Below are 14,130 nucleotides of genomic sequence, written 5' to 3' on the forward strand. Positions count from 1 at the left end.
TTTTGTACAATGGTATTCGTATTTGCTCTTCTTGTTTGTGTCGTTCGTGGCATTGGCTCTTTGTGAAGAGGAGAGACGGATCTGAACATGGTGGCACAGACATACCTTTTCATAGGATACTTACTCCGGGGGGAGAAGCAATTGACCATGCTATGGACAATGTCTTCTCCACCACGATGTGCCACACAAACGGAGAGGTCAATCTCTTTTGGAGCTGGTGTTACTCTTTCAAATGGTAGTATTTCTCGTCCATTCATTCGAAAAGAATGCAAGGAACTTGTGTCGAGAGAAATTATTCAGCAATGTTGTTCGTATATGGAGTAGGTGCATGTCAAACCTCGAAATAAGGGGACTAGCAAATGTCCGAAGAAATTGAGAACGGACCGGTTCTTAGATTATGTGGGCTCCATGTGGAGGGATTTGACGCTCACGCAATAAATGTCGCTTTGTTTGATTTTATGTCTCTTCCCTTAGGAATCATTTTTATTGGTTTCGAGAAATTTTAGTCGTCTTGCTAAAATATTTCTCGTTTGTGTTTGCCATGGGCTAAGTGCATGGGAGACCTTGAATGGTCGGTTCCGTGCTGGAACTGCATTTGCCTGTGAGCAAGAATGCCATTCTTGATATAACGATTCTTTGGCATTTCGCCTAGTCAAATCTTCATGTGTCGCCATGCATCTGTGGCCCCTAAAAGTGATGGTCCTGTCAGGAACTGAACGTGTCTTTTTCTATCTATGATGGAGGAGAAAAGGGAAGGAACACAAGATCACGGGGCTGCAACTCATTTCTTTGTCCTTTTTTGCTGCACTTAATTTTGTTCTTTTGCTCCCTTTTTTGACAGAATAACATTAAATGGGGTTTTCAGGTTTTGGTTCATCGAACAGTTCATTGAGAATCACGAGTCACGGGCAGCCAATCATCTCTCTCTCACTCTAGAAGAGACCCTTTGTTGATAGAAATGGCATGTTCATTTCTTTCTTCAGGTAGATTCTGAAGAAAGGAATGGAAGACTCCAAGCGCACCCGCATAAACCCAGAAGCCGATGAGTCCAAGGATGTTGTTCGCTTCGACAAGTCTCTTCAAGTAAGAATTCCACGGTTCCTCGAGATATGGTTGCTGAAACTTTCATTGTTTGGACTCTGCATTTCGTTATCTGGAACTTGTTGCTGAGTTGTGGTTCTGTGTTGCTAATCTATGGTAGGAACTTAAAGATTTGCGGTCTCAGCTTCATTTGGCTGCAGATTACTGCGAGTCGAGGTTCTCGAACGCAGAAGAGAAGAGGATGTGAGCATTTCTTACCATTGAACCCTTAAATCTTTTTACACCCATGAGAGAGAATTTACTGCTCAACTTTTCTCTAGTGTAAGCGGGTTGCTTGAATTCTAGTTGAGCTTGCTAGAGTAAATTGAGATGCAGCATGTATAAATTTAGCAACCCAAACTTGCTTACTTCGCTAATGAACTGTCTTTTCCAGGAGTTGCTTTTCTTTATATTCCTTTGTACTGACGTTATGTCGAAAATTCTCTCTCTCTTTTTTTCCCTTTTGGCTCGCAGGGTTGTTGACAACACTAAAGAGTACATATGCAAGGCCATGGTCACAGTGGTCGATCATCTCGGGAATGTCTCTGCTAATCTCAATTGCTGCCTTTCCAATGCCTGTGAATTCTCTAGTACGGAGCTTCGGATTGACTGCCTGAAGCAAGTCAGTGCGTACATACATGTCTCCCTTAGTAACCTCTAAATTATGCTGCAAATGAGGAATCTTAGGCCATGAATGATGATTCAAAATGTTTTTGTTCAACAGAGACTTGTGTTGTGTGAAGGGTATGTTAACAAGCTTGCTCTGACCGGAGTCCAATGGAATGCTGTTCTGCCAAGACACAATCCTAGATACTTATTAACTTGTATAATTCTCTCTTTTCTTTCTGAGTAGTAACCCGTAGTATTCTCTTCCCTAAATTCAAAAGCTAGTAAATGCTGGTGTAGTCCTGCTTATGTTCTTGCTAGAGATTAAACCCTTCTGTTTTTCTTGATCAGCTGTCAAGAATGTCGAGACGTCAAAGGAGGTCAGGAGGTAATATTCCGGGACAAGTAGAAGATACCAGGCTAGAGATTCACGAAGTGATCAAGAACTTCAAGGAAACATCTTTGAATTGAATTCTTTGTTTTGGTTCCTTATGGTCTTATGGTACAGGGATTCTGAGAACCAAACGCCAGAAGTCGGAGAGAATCAAGAGCTCAAAACAGAGGAGGGCTTGCCACTTTTCTTGTGTACCCATACGAACAAGCCATCACTTGCCAAGAACTTAACAGCACAAGCTGATGGGAGGAAGACAGATGCTAATGCAATAATAGGTACTCTTGGAAGCTTCACATACAGTAATTGCTCAACTCATCATAAGGAACTATTAGGTTCTGTTTACCCAACTTGGTGACATTGTGGATGCTTCTCTAATATGATTGATTGCCATTCTTCTTATGGTGTCTAAAACAGTTCCTGTCCGCAATGGCCTGTCCATACTGTCGAAAAGCTTGAACCCTACTTTCCATTTCCAGGTGAAAAATTTTGCGCCCGGTTCTTTTTGGCGCTAGTTTGGTAGAAATCATGCCCACATTGTTCGTGCAAACACACTCCAGGAAAGTGCGACGCGTGATAGTTCATTGTATTGTTGTACTGCAGGGTGCTCCAAAACTCGGACGCAACGCCCCGATCAGAAAGTCGGCTCATAGTAGTGACATCCTATCTCTAATTCGACGCGTTAGACAGACAGCATGAGGGCTATCCATGGTGTGACTCCATTTGCTGGGTGAATCGCAACTATTTTCTGGAGCCTCAGGGTGATCAAGTTTGCAGTTCAATGGATGAGGCCCCCATTCACTAGCCAAAATTGCTCAGTTGCTGTATCTTGAGATGAGATAGGATTCTGTATAATAAAAATGCTCAGTTTCGCAGTTTCTGAACTTGCATTCTAAGCTCCTGTCCTAAATCCCTGTGACAGAAACCAGAGAACCCTCAATATCACCAGACACACAACATAAACATCATTTTCACCAACATAACTATGCATGCATCAAGGCTTATGCTTATTGACCGGCACTCTTTGTCATGTCAAGGTAGCTCTTCCTCTTTCTATCCGCTGCAATAACCTCCTGGGCCGCCATAAGTTATTGTATACCCCATTTTTTCCAGGTAGTGATCGTTTTTCAAGTCATAGACATTGGATTTATCCACCCACTCGGCCTCTTTCCTTGGAGTATAGAATGTGCCAAGCGAGCTAGTCCAATGGAGTCCTCGGAAGCATGCCGCGTGCGTATAGTCGCCGTCGGGCTTGTGACCACTTCCCATCGGCGGACAAACTCCGTCGCTTCCGGCCAGTCCGATTCCTCCCCAGGCTATATGCAGGGAGCCGTTGCGCAAATTCAGGAATAATTCCTTCGGCCAGTAACCCACCGGAATCGGCGGATAGAACACATTCAACCACCAATTGCCAGTATACATGTCCTATTTAGAAGCAAAGGCTGTTGATATTAATCTCATATACACATATATAAACCAATGTATATATGCTCTAAATTACCTTAATATCGGGAAAATTGCTATTAAAAATGAGATAACGACATGAATAGTCATTGAACTTTAGCCTAATATGCAGTATGATCCTTGAACTTCAGCTCAATTGCAATGTGGTCCGTGAACTTCTAATTAGTTCTGTGTGGCCCCCGTACTTTTGCTACATCTAATGTAATACCGGAATTATATGAAAACGTTCAATATTGTCCTTCCATTTATTCAAATTCAGGGACAACATTCAACATTTTCATATAGTCTGGGGATTAAATTGAAAATGTATCAAAATTCCAAGGATCACATTTCTCGAACAAATGAAAATTTCGGGGATCACATTGCATATTGGACTAAAGTTCGGAGAGCACATTAAACAAATTTAAAATTTAGAAGACCGCATTACATATTGGGCTAAAGTTCAGAGACAATTCGCGTAATTTTTCCTCAGAAAAATCGAAGTTACCTGTTGGATATACATTATGAGTTCGTACTGCTGTCCACCATAAACGGAAGCGGGCTGTAATGGAAAATTGGTCGTTATTGTCCTGTGTACCTGGACAAAGCCTGGACACAACACATTGTAGCATCCGTCACGATAGCCATCTCCCTGTGTGAACAAGAATGATGCTTTAGTCAATTAAGCAATCGGACTTAGGTTTAATTTCTAAAGCTTTGTTTGAAATAAATTCAAGGAAAGAATAGTTCGACGGGAGGATTATTTAACTATATTTAAACTGACCGTCCAGTACGTGAACAACCGGGGAAGTGTATCGCCGCTGAGTTGTGGACAAACCTTAGTGAAGCAACAACAAATGTTAGATTGCTTTCGGCTTCTTTCGTTCATCGTGTTTCTATTCGTTGGCTGTCGAAGAAGAAAAATGTTTGCTGTACTAATTTTTAAGGATACGCCACAAGTTTACTCACCGACCAACCCGCTACAATCATGCTGATATGATCCGGAGGACCGGTTTCGATCCATATATTATGGAAACTGCATTGCTCACGAGAAACGGTTAGATTGTAGAGGGTTGTGCCTCCGCCACCTCCGTATTTGATGTTCTTTACCATGTTATCCCTGATAGAAACCACCTGCAAACGAAATCATGATTTGAACATCCAGAACTAGAAGCCGGGAAGAGTTAAAAAGATGGAATACTTGCCCAAAAAGTCCTAAATCTTTTGATTTTGCCAATTCAGTCATAGATATTTTCATGTTTTACCAGCCAATTGAGTCCATTCGGCCAATTTTGGGCAAAAATCGCTTAAGTGAATGCCGACCATTTTCTATTTTGCTTTTTTTTTTCCCCTCTTCCGACCATCCGGGCCTCATCGATAGCCGGTGACCTTTGCTAGGCCTCTGGCGAAGGTCGCCCTCGCCTGATCGGAGTATCTGATCATGTGCATGCTAGAGAGAGAGAGAGAGAGAGAGATTTACATGTTGATTAGGAGGAAAGTTTGGTCCTGTAGCCACAACCGATGGCATCTTTGGCAAGGATCTTGCCCTAACCAGAACTTCCCTTGTCACTCTCGGAATCGGTACTGTCCCAACCGGACAAGCTTTTCTGACCCCATGCTCTACGGATTTTGCATCTGGCGGACTCCTTCGAAAGCTAGCAAAATGCAAATTCGGTTTTGTCTACAAAGATGAAAGTAAATTTTACAAGAGTATGAAATAAAACATTCTAGTCGCAACGGTTTCGCGACGACGGGCGTGTGTTCTTCTACGGTTCCAATGAACGTGGGGAGCGTGGCGATTGTTAACCTGGACTTTGTGATTCTTCAGTAGAGGATGATCGAGCGCCGGCTGCTCGGTAATATCGATGCGATCGACGACATCTCCTTCCTCGGTCTCCACGGAATTTCGATACGGTCAGTTTGTTTAATGACGTCGTCTCGCAAAACCGAAATCGAGTAGAACGATCAAGAATTACCACAATTGTCGTGACCGGTGGCCTCTTCGTGAGATTAACTCGCCTTCCCATCTCTAGATCATCGTCTTCTCCACCGTGTGCCGTCTCGCCTAAGGAAACACTGGAAAGCGTGAATACCAGAAGCACAAGTTTCATTTTCAGAAGCATGGTGCTATGATTCAAATGAACTCACGTTTGGCTTCTCAATCTCAACAAGAGGTCATGTTCATCGAATTTCACTAAATTGGAATGGGGCTGTCCATGGATATAAATGATTCCTTATTGAATTTACTTCTGAATATGTCCAAACACACGTTAAGTAAGCAACTTGGGAACGATTAATTGATTACTTAATGAAACTACTAAGTATTTAATTATTAAGACTTTGCTGTTTCTTGGAAAATGCATGCTTGCCATTTGTCCTAGCGAATCCTTCCACGTTTACATCATTTGTTACTACGTCGGTACGGAACTTACGAAAATTGAAATGTCGTAAAAATCAATTGTGACGATTTGCTTCCCTAAACAAGCAATTTCAGGTGAAATTGAGAAGATGTGTCGTCCCCATATCATACTAGCTACAATTACATCTTCGATTGACCTTATTATCTTAATATAATTGGCGAAAAAAGTTAGCCCTTTGGGCCCGTTTGTTTTACGAGAAACAACTTATAGGAAAAAGTCTTTTGGATTTTCCGGCCTTCGGTTCCCAGAAAATAAATTAATTGAGAATTTTTTTTCCATTAATGGAAAAAACACCTTCAAAAGTGAGGAAAATGATTTCCTCTTTTTGAATTTGGCGAATCTTTTTCGCTTGTCTTTTTCCTCATTGCTTCGGCTTCCATTTCTCTTTATATATTTTTTTATTGTTTCCTTCTTCCTCGGTCGGTGGTCGGCTACTACCAGCTAGCGACCAGCCATCGACCTTGCATGTGGCCGGGGAACAGCAAAGGAAGGAGGAAAAAATAAAAAAAGAGAGAAAAAAATAATTAAAAATTTTAATTTTTTTTTTGGTAATTTTCTCTAGGAAAATCTAAGTCATACCAAACAGCGGAAAATATTTTCCTATTCATTTTCAGGTTTTAGCCAAACACAAAAAAATATTAGCTTTTTTCCTAGAAAATGACCTTCTGAAAATATTTTCCAAAAATGTCTGATTTTTCACGAAATAAATGGAGCCTCGAATTGAAATTTTTTTTTCCATCAACGGAAAAAACACCTTCAAAAGTGAGGAAAATGATTTCCTCTTTTTGAATTTGGCGAATCTTTTTCCCTCGTCTTTTTCCTCATTGCTTCGCCTTCCATTTCTTTTTATTTCTTTTTAATATTTTTTATTGTTTTCTTCTTCCTCGGTCGATCGTCGACTACTGCCAGCAAGCGACTAGCCATTGACCTCGCATGTGGCTGGGGACCCACAAAGGAAGGAGGAAAAAGGGAAAAAGAGAGGAAAAAATAATTAAAAATTCAAATTTTTTGGGGTAATTTTCTCCAGGAAAATCTAAATCATATCAAACAGCGGAAAATATTTTCCTATTCATTTTCAGGTTTTAGTCAAACACAAAAAAAAAAAAAATAGTATTTTCCTAGAAAAGGACCTTCGGAAAATATTTTCCAAAAATGTCTGATTTTTCACGAAATAAATGGAGCCTCGAATAGCAAGGTCGTTTCCCCCTTGAGTGTGATGTATTCTATGTTGGGGAAGCAAACAATAATATTTTTCCGACAAAAAAAGAAAGAAAGAAAAAAAAATTCTCCAATCAGATTGGAGGAAAACATGACCTGTTTCCAATCACATGTTACGATAATTGACGGATAGATCGATGGTCACTCGAACAACCCTTCTTCCTTCTAAGTTCAAAAATACCGAAGAAAAATGAAGCAAAGATCATTGCCACATTCGCCTTGGCGCCTCCTACTAAGAGTAAATTAACATGCTGCCATCTATGTCAAAAGTTCAAAGTGGGACGTTGTAAATATATCAGTTTTCGTCGAGTAGAGGAGAGCGGCATCCATTGCTGCGCGCAACTGTAGATGTAAAGGAAGCCGCGATCTGTCCTGGACTGCCGAGCCATAACTTCATCACGCAACGATGCTCATGAAAAGAAGGCTTTAGAACCAAAGGAAATTTCAAAAAGCTGTCTCCACCGCCACCTCCTTAGAGTTTAACCTCTTCAAATTTCAACAAACAACAGCGACGAAGTCTACATCGAACCCTGGTTTGCCAGAAATGTAGACGTTTAATGTACCACGAAAAGTCTCAAACCGGTACGCCTATGATAAATTTACCTAAAACTAATTTTTTTTTACCACAAAAAACCATAAACCGGAATACTTAAGAGAAATTTACCACAAACCGATTTTTTGACTGTCATAAAGCCCAAACCGGTATGCTTGAATACATGTCCTAGTTAGAAGCAAATACTATTCACATTATTGAGAAAAACCCCTAATTGATTTTGAAGTTGACAAAACAATCCATGTTTTCTAGAATATGAGTTAATGCAATGAAATACTCTTTTACAAATTGTCCTTAATACATTCAGAAGTTAAGGAATGGCTTTATAGGATGTAATCTTGTAATTCGAGGTTGACGCTGGGAAGCTCAGATTCTGAGCTAAGGAAGATTTTGATTATTCGTAAGAAAGTACGTGAATTGACTGCGATAGTAACTCAGGACATACAACTCTTCATATATTTTTTTGGAAAAAGCGTATTGAAGGTCCTTAAATTTGTCATGAAAATACATATAAGCCCTAAAGCTTTTCAAAAAGAACAATCAAATCCTAAAACCTGTCAAATTGGCACAATCAAGTCATTCCATTAACTCCGTTCAATTGAATAAATGAAAAAATATTAATAAGTTTTATACTTAATTGTATTGACTTGACAAGTTTTAGAACTTGATTTCATCAACTTGACAAGTTGTAAGACTTGATTGCACTTTTTGAAAGTTTTATAACTCTATTGCATTTTCGTAATAAATTTTAAAACTTGATTAGACTTTTTAAAAGATTTATAACTCAATTGCAAAATATTTTTTCTTTTTATTTTTTTCCAAAAAAATATTGGTCAGACATTTTAAAAAACAAAAAAAAAGATTGATATTTCGCACTCCCATTTTCCGTCTTCCCACTTTCTCTACTTTCGTAGACACAGAGGCCTTCCGTCTTACAGAAAAAGCTCACTTTTTTGGGTCTCTCTCTCGCTGTCTCCCTTTCCCTGGTTGCAGAAAGTTACCCGTAGATCTCAATCCGCCCATTCTCGCACACTAGGTCCCGCAAAACAGTAATCCCAAAAGCTTGGGAACCTCCGCAGCAATGGCGATCATAACGGAGGAAGCAGAAGACCATCATCAGCATCAAGAACCGAAACCGAAACCGAAACCTGCGCAGAAACGGGAGGTAAGCCGACCCCAAAACCCCGCTACGACTTCACAATCTTCACACACAAATCCATTCGTTTTCTGGTTCTACTTCACTCTAGCCGTCTCTCTCATCACTCTCTTCTTCGTCTCTCTCTCTTCCTTCTCCCCACAAGACCCCAAATCCTGGTTCCTCAGCCTCCCCACTAACCTTCGCCAACATTACTCCAAGGGCCGTACCATCAAAGTCCAGATATACCCAAATTCTAGTCCTGTTGAAGTGTTTGCGATCGAGAATGGGCCTAGCTCAGCCGAGAATGTGTTAATTGTTCATGGGTTGGGGGCGAGTTCTTATTCTTTTAGCAGAGTCCTGCAGTCTCTGGGCTCTAAAGATATCCATGCCATTGCAATTGACTTGCCTGGAAATGGGTTCTCCGATAAATCTGTCGCTGTTGAGGAAGAGAGGGAAAATGGGGTTTTGGAGAGGTTTTGGGACGTGTACAGTGAGATTAAGGAAAAGGGTCTGTTCTATGCCTTTGATCAGATTATTGAAACTGGGCAAATGCCTTATCAAGAAACCGAAGTTCCACCGCTGGTGAGTAGAACGAGTGTTAAGGCACTCGAATTGGGCACGGAAGAGGTGGGTAAGGTGCTGGGGCAAGTGATCGAGACCATGGGGCTAGCTCCGGTTCATCTGGTTTTGCATGATTCGGCTCTGGCAATGAGTGCCAATTGGGTCTTGAATAATGGGGGGCTGGTGAGGAGTGTGACCCTGGTCGATACTTCAGTGAAACCGGCATTGCCGTGGTGGTCCTTCGAGGTTCCAGTGCTTCGTGATGCTGTCTTGGGTGTTCCTTTCTTGCATAATAAGTTGATCAGTTCATATTGTGTGAAAAGAATCAGTAGTTCTGATGCCAATGCGCATGGGATTCTGATGAAGGGAAGAGGTGGAGGAAGAGCTATTGCTGAGATCGGGAAGAGGTTGAATCATAGCTTCAATGTTGGAGAATGGGGTAGTTCAGAAGGGTTGATCTCCATGCCGATGCAAGTGCTTTGGTCCAGTGGTTGGTCCAAGGAGTGGAGGGAAGAGGGGCATCGGATTGCCAAAGCACTTCCACGAGCTAAATTTGTTGAACATTCTGGTGGTCGATGGCCTCAGGTCAGGACTCTAGTATCTGATATCATGAAGAAAAGTGCTTGCATTTTTTCTATGTTATGCATTTGTTATTGGATTAACGCCCTTTAATGTCATCTAGTTTTCTGAAGGTGTGAAGATTCGAACCACAGCTAGAATAGTTAACAAATAAAGGAGGCTGTGACATTGAAAATATTGCTGAAATGAGCTCCGCTGTGTGTAGCTAAATGTGGCTAAAAGGTGTTGTGGCTAGATATGCAACCTAGAGGGAGGTTATTGAATAGGTTATTAAGTGAAACTTGAAAGATTGGTGGAATATCGAGATGAAGTTTGATGTAAGTAGGGACAATCAGTGACTGTGCAGAGATCACCCCTATTTGTGTGGTCCGTTCCAGTGACAGCATTCCCACTTTTATTATCACTTCCGGTACTGGCAGGGGCATATGCAAGAGTAAGCAGATGATAGCAAATGCTGTGTGCTTCTATCAAATTAGTATGAAAGTAAATAGAGAGAGATAGAAGATGTTTGCACGCAGATGTTTGTAGTGATTCGGGCTTAAATCAGGCATATGTCTATTCTTCCAGACTTGGAATCAACTATTAATTGTTTGAGAGGTTACAATGTAGGCCGTGCTACTTCTACCCAAACCCAAGGCTAATAAATCTCACCATAGTTCCAAGCACTACTACAACACTCCTATACTTCTCAACAGAGATTTCAATCACTGAAACACTCTCAGTAAATGAATTTCTCGCTTAGTAACAGGAGTATAAATGTATCAGAGAATAAAGTTTTCTCAGTTGTAGTTCTCACAATTTCTGTCTTCTTCAACATCCGTCTTCAATATCCAAGCTAGTTGTTAGATAATCTTCAAGAGTATCAATAACAACACAATCCGCGAGAGATCTGGTTGCCATACAATCAAATCTTCCTAGCAATAACGTGGTTTCCTCAAATAGAGTCGCTTATATTAGGTATTAATCTGTTCCTCCATTTTGATTCAAATAGTGGTTTCCTCAAATTGTATTATTGTCTTCTGAGATTCCACGTCTGTGCTTGCTTTCAATATTACTTAAGACTTAGATTGATAGGCAGCAGAATTTCTGGGTCTTCACACGATGATGGTAATCACATAGTAAGCCCGTTCTTCTCAGGTGATAGAAGGAGCTGTTTCTATCAGCACTATGTGAGTCTATAAGGGCTTTCCGCTAGTAGTTGATGTATGTTTTCCACTCTTATCTTCCTGAGTGTATCCTTGACTATATAGCTGTTCACATTATCACGGTACCTCCAAGTCTTAATGACCTTCCCGTTCCCTGACTTGTTCACTTACGTTAAGGTCCTTCTAGCCATAGTCATTTTTTCACTTCATACTTTGAGTGTGATAGAGCATCTCTTGTACTTGTTCAACCTGAGATAAGACAACATCTGCAAATATCTTATATTTTATATTAACATTTTGTCTACTTCAAAATATCATAGGAGGTTTTCCCAACAGAAGTTATAAGCTACTCGGTACTTACTTGATTTGGGTCTGGGGATCGTTTGATTGTTTAGTGAGACCAACTTTTGAAAGGTGCTGATGTAAACTTGAATACACTGAAAGATACTCTTCGAACTGTAAAACGGATAGACATAGAGATAAGCAAGTGTTTTTGGTAATGTACTTTCAGCAGTCTGGGGCCTGATTTCACTGAAAGGATGTGGTCTCCGTGGTTACAGAATGCCATTGTGTATTCCTTGCTTGATTCACTTGCAGGAGTGACAGAGTCAATTGTATTTTGGCTACAGAACTACTGAACTATATGGTACTCAGAACAATTTAGAGCCAAATTAAAGTGTGCCTTGCTAACGTAACTGGCAATAGAAGAGAGTTAGGACATTTTGTCTGCCTTAGCATCTACGAGTATTGTTGTGTATGCGAGGTGCAACTTGGGAGGATAGATCACTAGTTATAGTCAATCAGAAGTTGAATTCAAAATGCAGATTCATAGAGTTGATTATTGCAGAATGCTTGTATATCAAACACTAACTTTACAAGTACTGAGCATGTAAGTGGCGTGGACTAAATGCCTATTGCTTCACACATAAGTGTAAATAAGTTATCTGTTCACATTAAGTCTTCACCTTGATTTTCTCACACTTTACTGAACCTGGTCTGCCTTCTTGCCCCATTGTCTCCTGATTGTGTTCTTTTAACCCTTTTGTGAATCATTTGAAGAAGCTATCCTCGTCAATAGAGTCAATAGCCAACCATGAAAGACATTAAGCGAGCTTTGTTTCTCATATGATTGGTGTAGGAAGACGCTGCGGAAGAATTGGCTGAACTCATTGCAAAGCATGTGTCCTCCTTGCCAAAATCTGCGCAGAAAGTTGAGGATGAGCCTTTACCTGAGCATATCCAGAAGATGTTCAACGAAGCACGAGGTGAGGATCGTCACCATCACCATCATCATGGTCATGCTCAAATGGGTGGATACATGGATGCTTATGGAATGGGTCATGGATGGGAAGGTTGATTAGACCTCATTGTGGAATGTCGGAAGTGGTTGTATCGTAGATGCTAGTCGACATAGATGACTCTGATCTTAAATCATGGTATGGTTGCTATGCATTACCTCACCTAGCATCGTGAAGCATCCTTAGGACAGCTTGCTACCATGCACCGTTTGCTGCGGCATCATGGACATGGTTGAAACCGTGATGCTATTTTGCCTCTCTTTTTTCCCCTCTTTATCTTGTTTGTGATTCTTTCGACACAGAAAAGAGATTAGATTAGATCTTGGTAATCATCTATACTGTTTATTCAGCCTTGAATTGATGATGTGAGAGTGGTTAATTTACTGTCATTTTCAAATTCAACTTATTCCTGTATGCCACTATGAAGGTTCTCTGGGTCTAAGGATCGCATGTGCTGTCCAAGTGTTCGTTAGTATTTATAGCAAGGGCATGGAAACTAAGGGCGCGCATTGTAACACTTTTGCTTCGTAAATCAACTTTTGATCAGAAGTTGATTTTCTTACTTCTCCCTAAAGCAGAAGTTGAGTTTTCTATTTTTCCTCCAGAAATTATTTCTGATCAAAGAAATTTGTTTGGTCAATATCAACATCACATTTATCCCAAATTGGTTGGGGTCAACAAAAGAAATTCGTTTGATAACGGTTGAAAATTTCTACTTTTGAAATATTAGTAACAGAAAATCTTCTATAAAAAATTATTATCGGCGGTCGAAAAATTTCTATTTCATTGAGCTTTTTAAATTTCTTTAAAAAAATTGTTTATTATTAAAAATATTATTTACTTTTTAAAATTAAAAATTCATTATTCATTTTTTACTCTGACGATCGAAGACGGTGACTCGGCGATGGCCAGCGCGATGCTCGATGGTTGCTAGTAGGGGGTGGCGGTCACGGCTAGCGAAGGTCTGCGGTGGGCGGTGGTTGACGGAGGTCAACAATGGTCAAAGGTGGTGGCGGTTGCGAGCGGCGATAGGTGGCGACCGGCGAAGGTCGCAGTGGGTGGCTGCCGGGGGCGGTGGGGGGTGGTGGTGGTGGGCGATGTCCGGTGGAGGTAGGCGATGGTCGGCGGTTGGCGGTGGTCGTGGGCCGCGGCCTATGGAGGTCGACGATGGGCGGCGACCGGCGATGGTTAGGGGCGGTAGAGGTCGGCGGAGGTGGGTATGATTAAAAAGAGGGTGATGACGTAATGAAAAGAGGATGAACGAGAAGTACTTCTTGGATTAGAGAAGGGTTTTTTTTTTTAACTTCTCAAACTTGGGAAAAAACAATTTCAAAAGTGGAAATTTCTTCTAGAAGTAAAAAAATTTTCCAAATGGATTTCTACTTCTGAAGTTACATTACCAAACAGATTTTTGCTTCAGAAGCATTTCTGAAGCGGAAATTCACTTTCAGAAGTGTTATTATGCGCACTCTAAGGTGCGGCTATTTCGACGGATCGGAGCATATGTGATTGCCTGGATAAAAATTAGGATACGATATATTTTATTCTATGCTTAGTGACATGTCCACACCGAATTTGAGATAAGACTGGACAAAATTAAGAGCCCAAAGGGAAAGATAATTTTTGGCCCATCTGGATAAAAAAAAGGATGGAAAATAGTGCTCGTAGAATCAAGTCTAAGGATGCACATAGTAACAC

The 14,130-nt window shown here is 40.8% G+C and overlaps 3 protein-coding genes across 3 annotated transcripts; 2 read left to right on the forward strand and 1 right to left on the reverse strand.

Moving 5' to 3' along the window:
- The first annotated feature begins 859 nt into the window (after nt 1-859).
- On the forward strand, nt 860-3,055 carry LOC115740604 (probable protein ABIL1). The gene is made up of 8 exons (XM_030674116.2): nt 860-1,083; nt 1,202-1,284; nt 1,555-1,702; nt 1,805-1,904; nt 2,038-2,074; nt 2,195-2,355; nt 2,495-2,556; nt 2,681-3,055. Exons 1-8 carry the CDS (start codon nt 1,003-1,005, stop codon nt 2,774-2,776), a joined length of 768 nt encoding a protein of 255 aa, XP_030529976.1. The 5' UTR covers nt 860-1,002; the 3' UTR covers nt 2,777-3,055.
- LOC115740582 lies at nt 2,942-4,963 on the reverse strand. The gene is made up of 5 exons (XM_048278089.1): nt 4,910-4,963; nt 4,490-4,654; nt 4,029-4,172; nt 3,177-3,502; nt 2,942-2,990 (listed from the first exon to the last, which is right to left on the reverse strand). Exons 1-5 carry the CDS (start codon nt 4,961-4,963, stop codon nt 2,942-2,944), a joined length of 738 nt encoding a protein of 245 aa, XP_048134046.1.
- A 3,656-nt stretch (nt 4,964-8,619) lies between these two features.
- On the forward strand, nt 8,620-12,829 carry LOC115740603 (protein AUXIN RESPONSE 4). The gene is made up of 2 exons (XM_030674115.2): nt 8,620-9,995; nt 12,273-12,829. Exons 1-2 carry the CDS (start codon nt 8,793-8,795, stop codon nt 12,489-12,491), a joined length of 1,422 nt encoding a protein of 473 aa, XP_030529975.1. The 5' UTR covers nt 8,620-8,792; the 3' UTR covers nt 12,492-12,829.
- The last annotated feature ends 1,301 nt before the right edge of the window (nt 12,830-14,130 follow it).

This window comes from Rhodamnia argentea, chromosome 4 (genome assembly GCF_020921035.1).
Source record: "Rhodamnia argentea isolate NSW1041297 chromosome 4, ASM2092103v1, whole genome shotgun sequence".
Classification (NCBI taxonomy): domain Eukaryota; kingdom Viridiplantae; phylum Streptophyta; class Magnoliopsida; order Myrtales; family Myrtaceae; genus Rhodamnia; species Rhodamnia argentea.

What these genes read in the sequence shown, in the direction of transcription:
- LOC115740604 (XM_030674116.2), top strand. Translation starts at nt 1,003, where the DNA reads ATGGAAGACTCCAAGCGCACCCGCATAAACCCAGAAGCCGATGAGTCC. An exon ending in GCTTCGACAAGTCTCTTCAA is followed by an intron (nt 1,084 to 1,201) that starts GTAAGAATTCCA and finishes AATCTATGGTAG; the next exon opens with GAACTTAAAGATTTGCGGTC. An exon ending in AGATGCTAATGCAATAATAG is followed by an intron (nt 2,356 to 2,494) that starts GTACTCTTGGAA and finishes TGTCTAAAACAG; the next exon opens with TTCCTGTCCGCAATGGCCTG.
- LOC115740582 (XM_048278089.1), bottom strand. Translation starts at nt 4,963, where the DNA reads ATGATCAGATACTCCGATCAGGCGAGGGCGACCTTCGCCAGAGGCCTA. An exon ending in TCGCCAGAGGCCTAGCAAAG is followed by an intron (nt 4,655 to 4,909) that starts GTCACCGGCTAT and finishes TTTCGTTTGCAG; the next exon opens with GTGGTTTCTATCAGGGATAA. An exon ending in TCATAATGTATATCCAACAG is followed by an intron (nt 3,503 to 4,028) that starts GTAACTTCGATT and finishes GCTTCTAAATAG; the next exon opens with GACATGTATACTGGCAATTG.
- LOC115740603 (XM_030674115.2), top strand. Translation starts at nt 8,793, where the DNA reads ATGGCGATCATAACGGAGGAAGCAGAAGACCATCATCAGCATCAAGAA. An exon ending in CTGGTGGTCGATGGCCTCAG is followed by an intron (nt 9,996 to 12,272) that starts GTCAGGACTCTA and finishes TGATTGGTGTAG; the next exon opens with GAAGACGCTGCGGAAGAATT.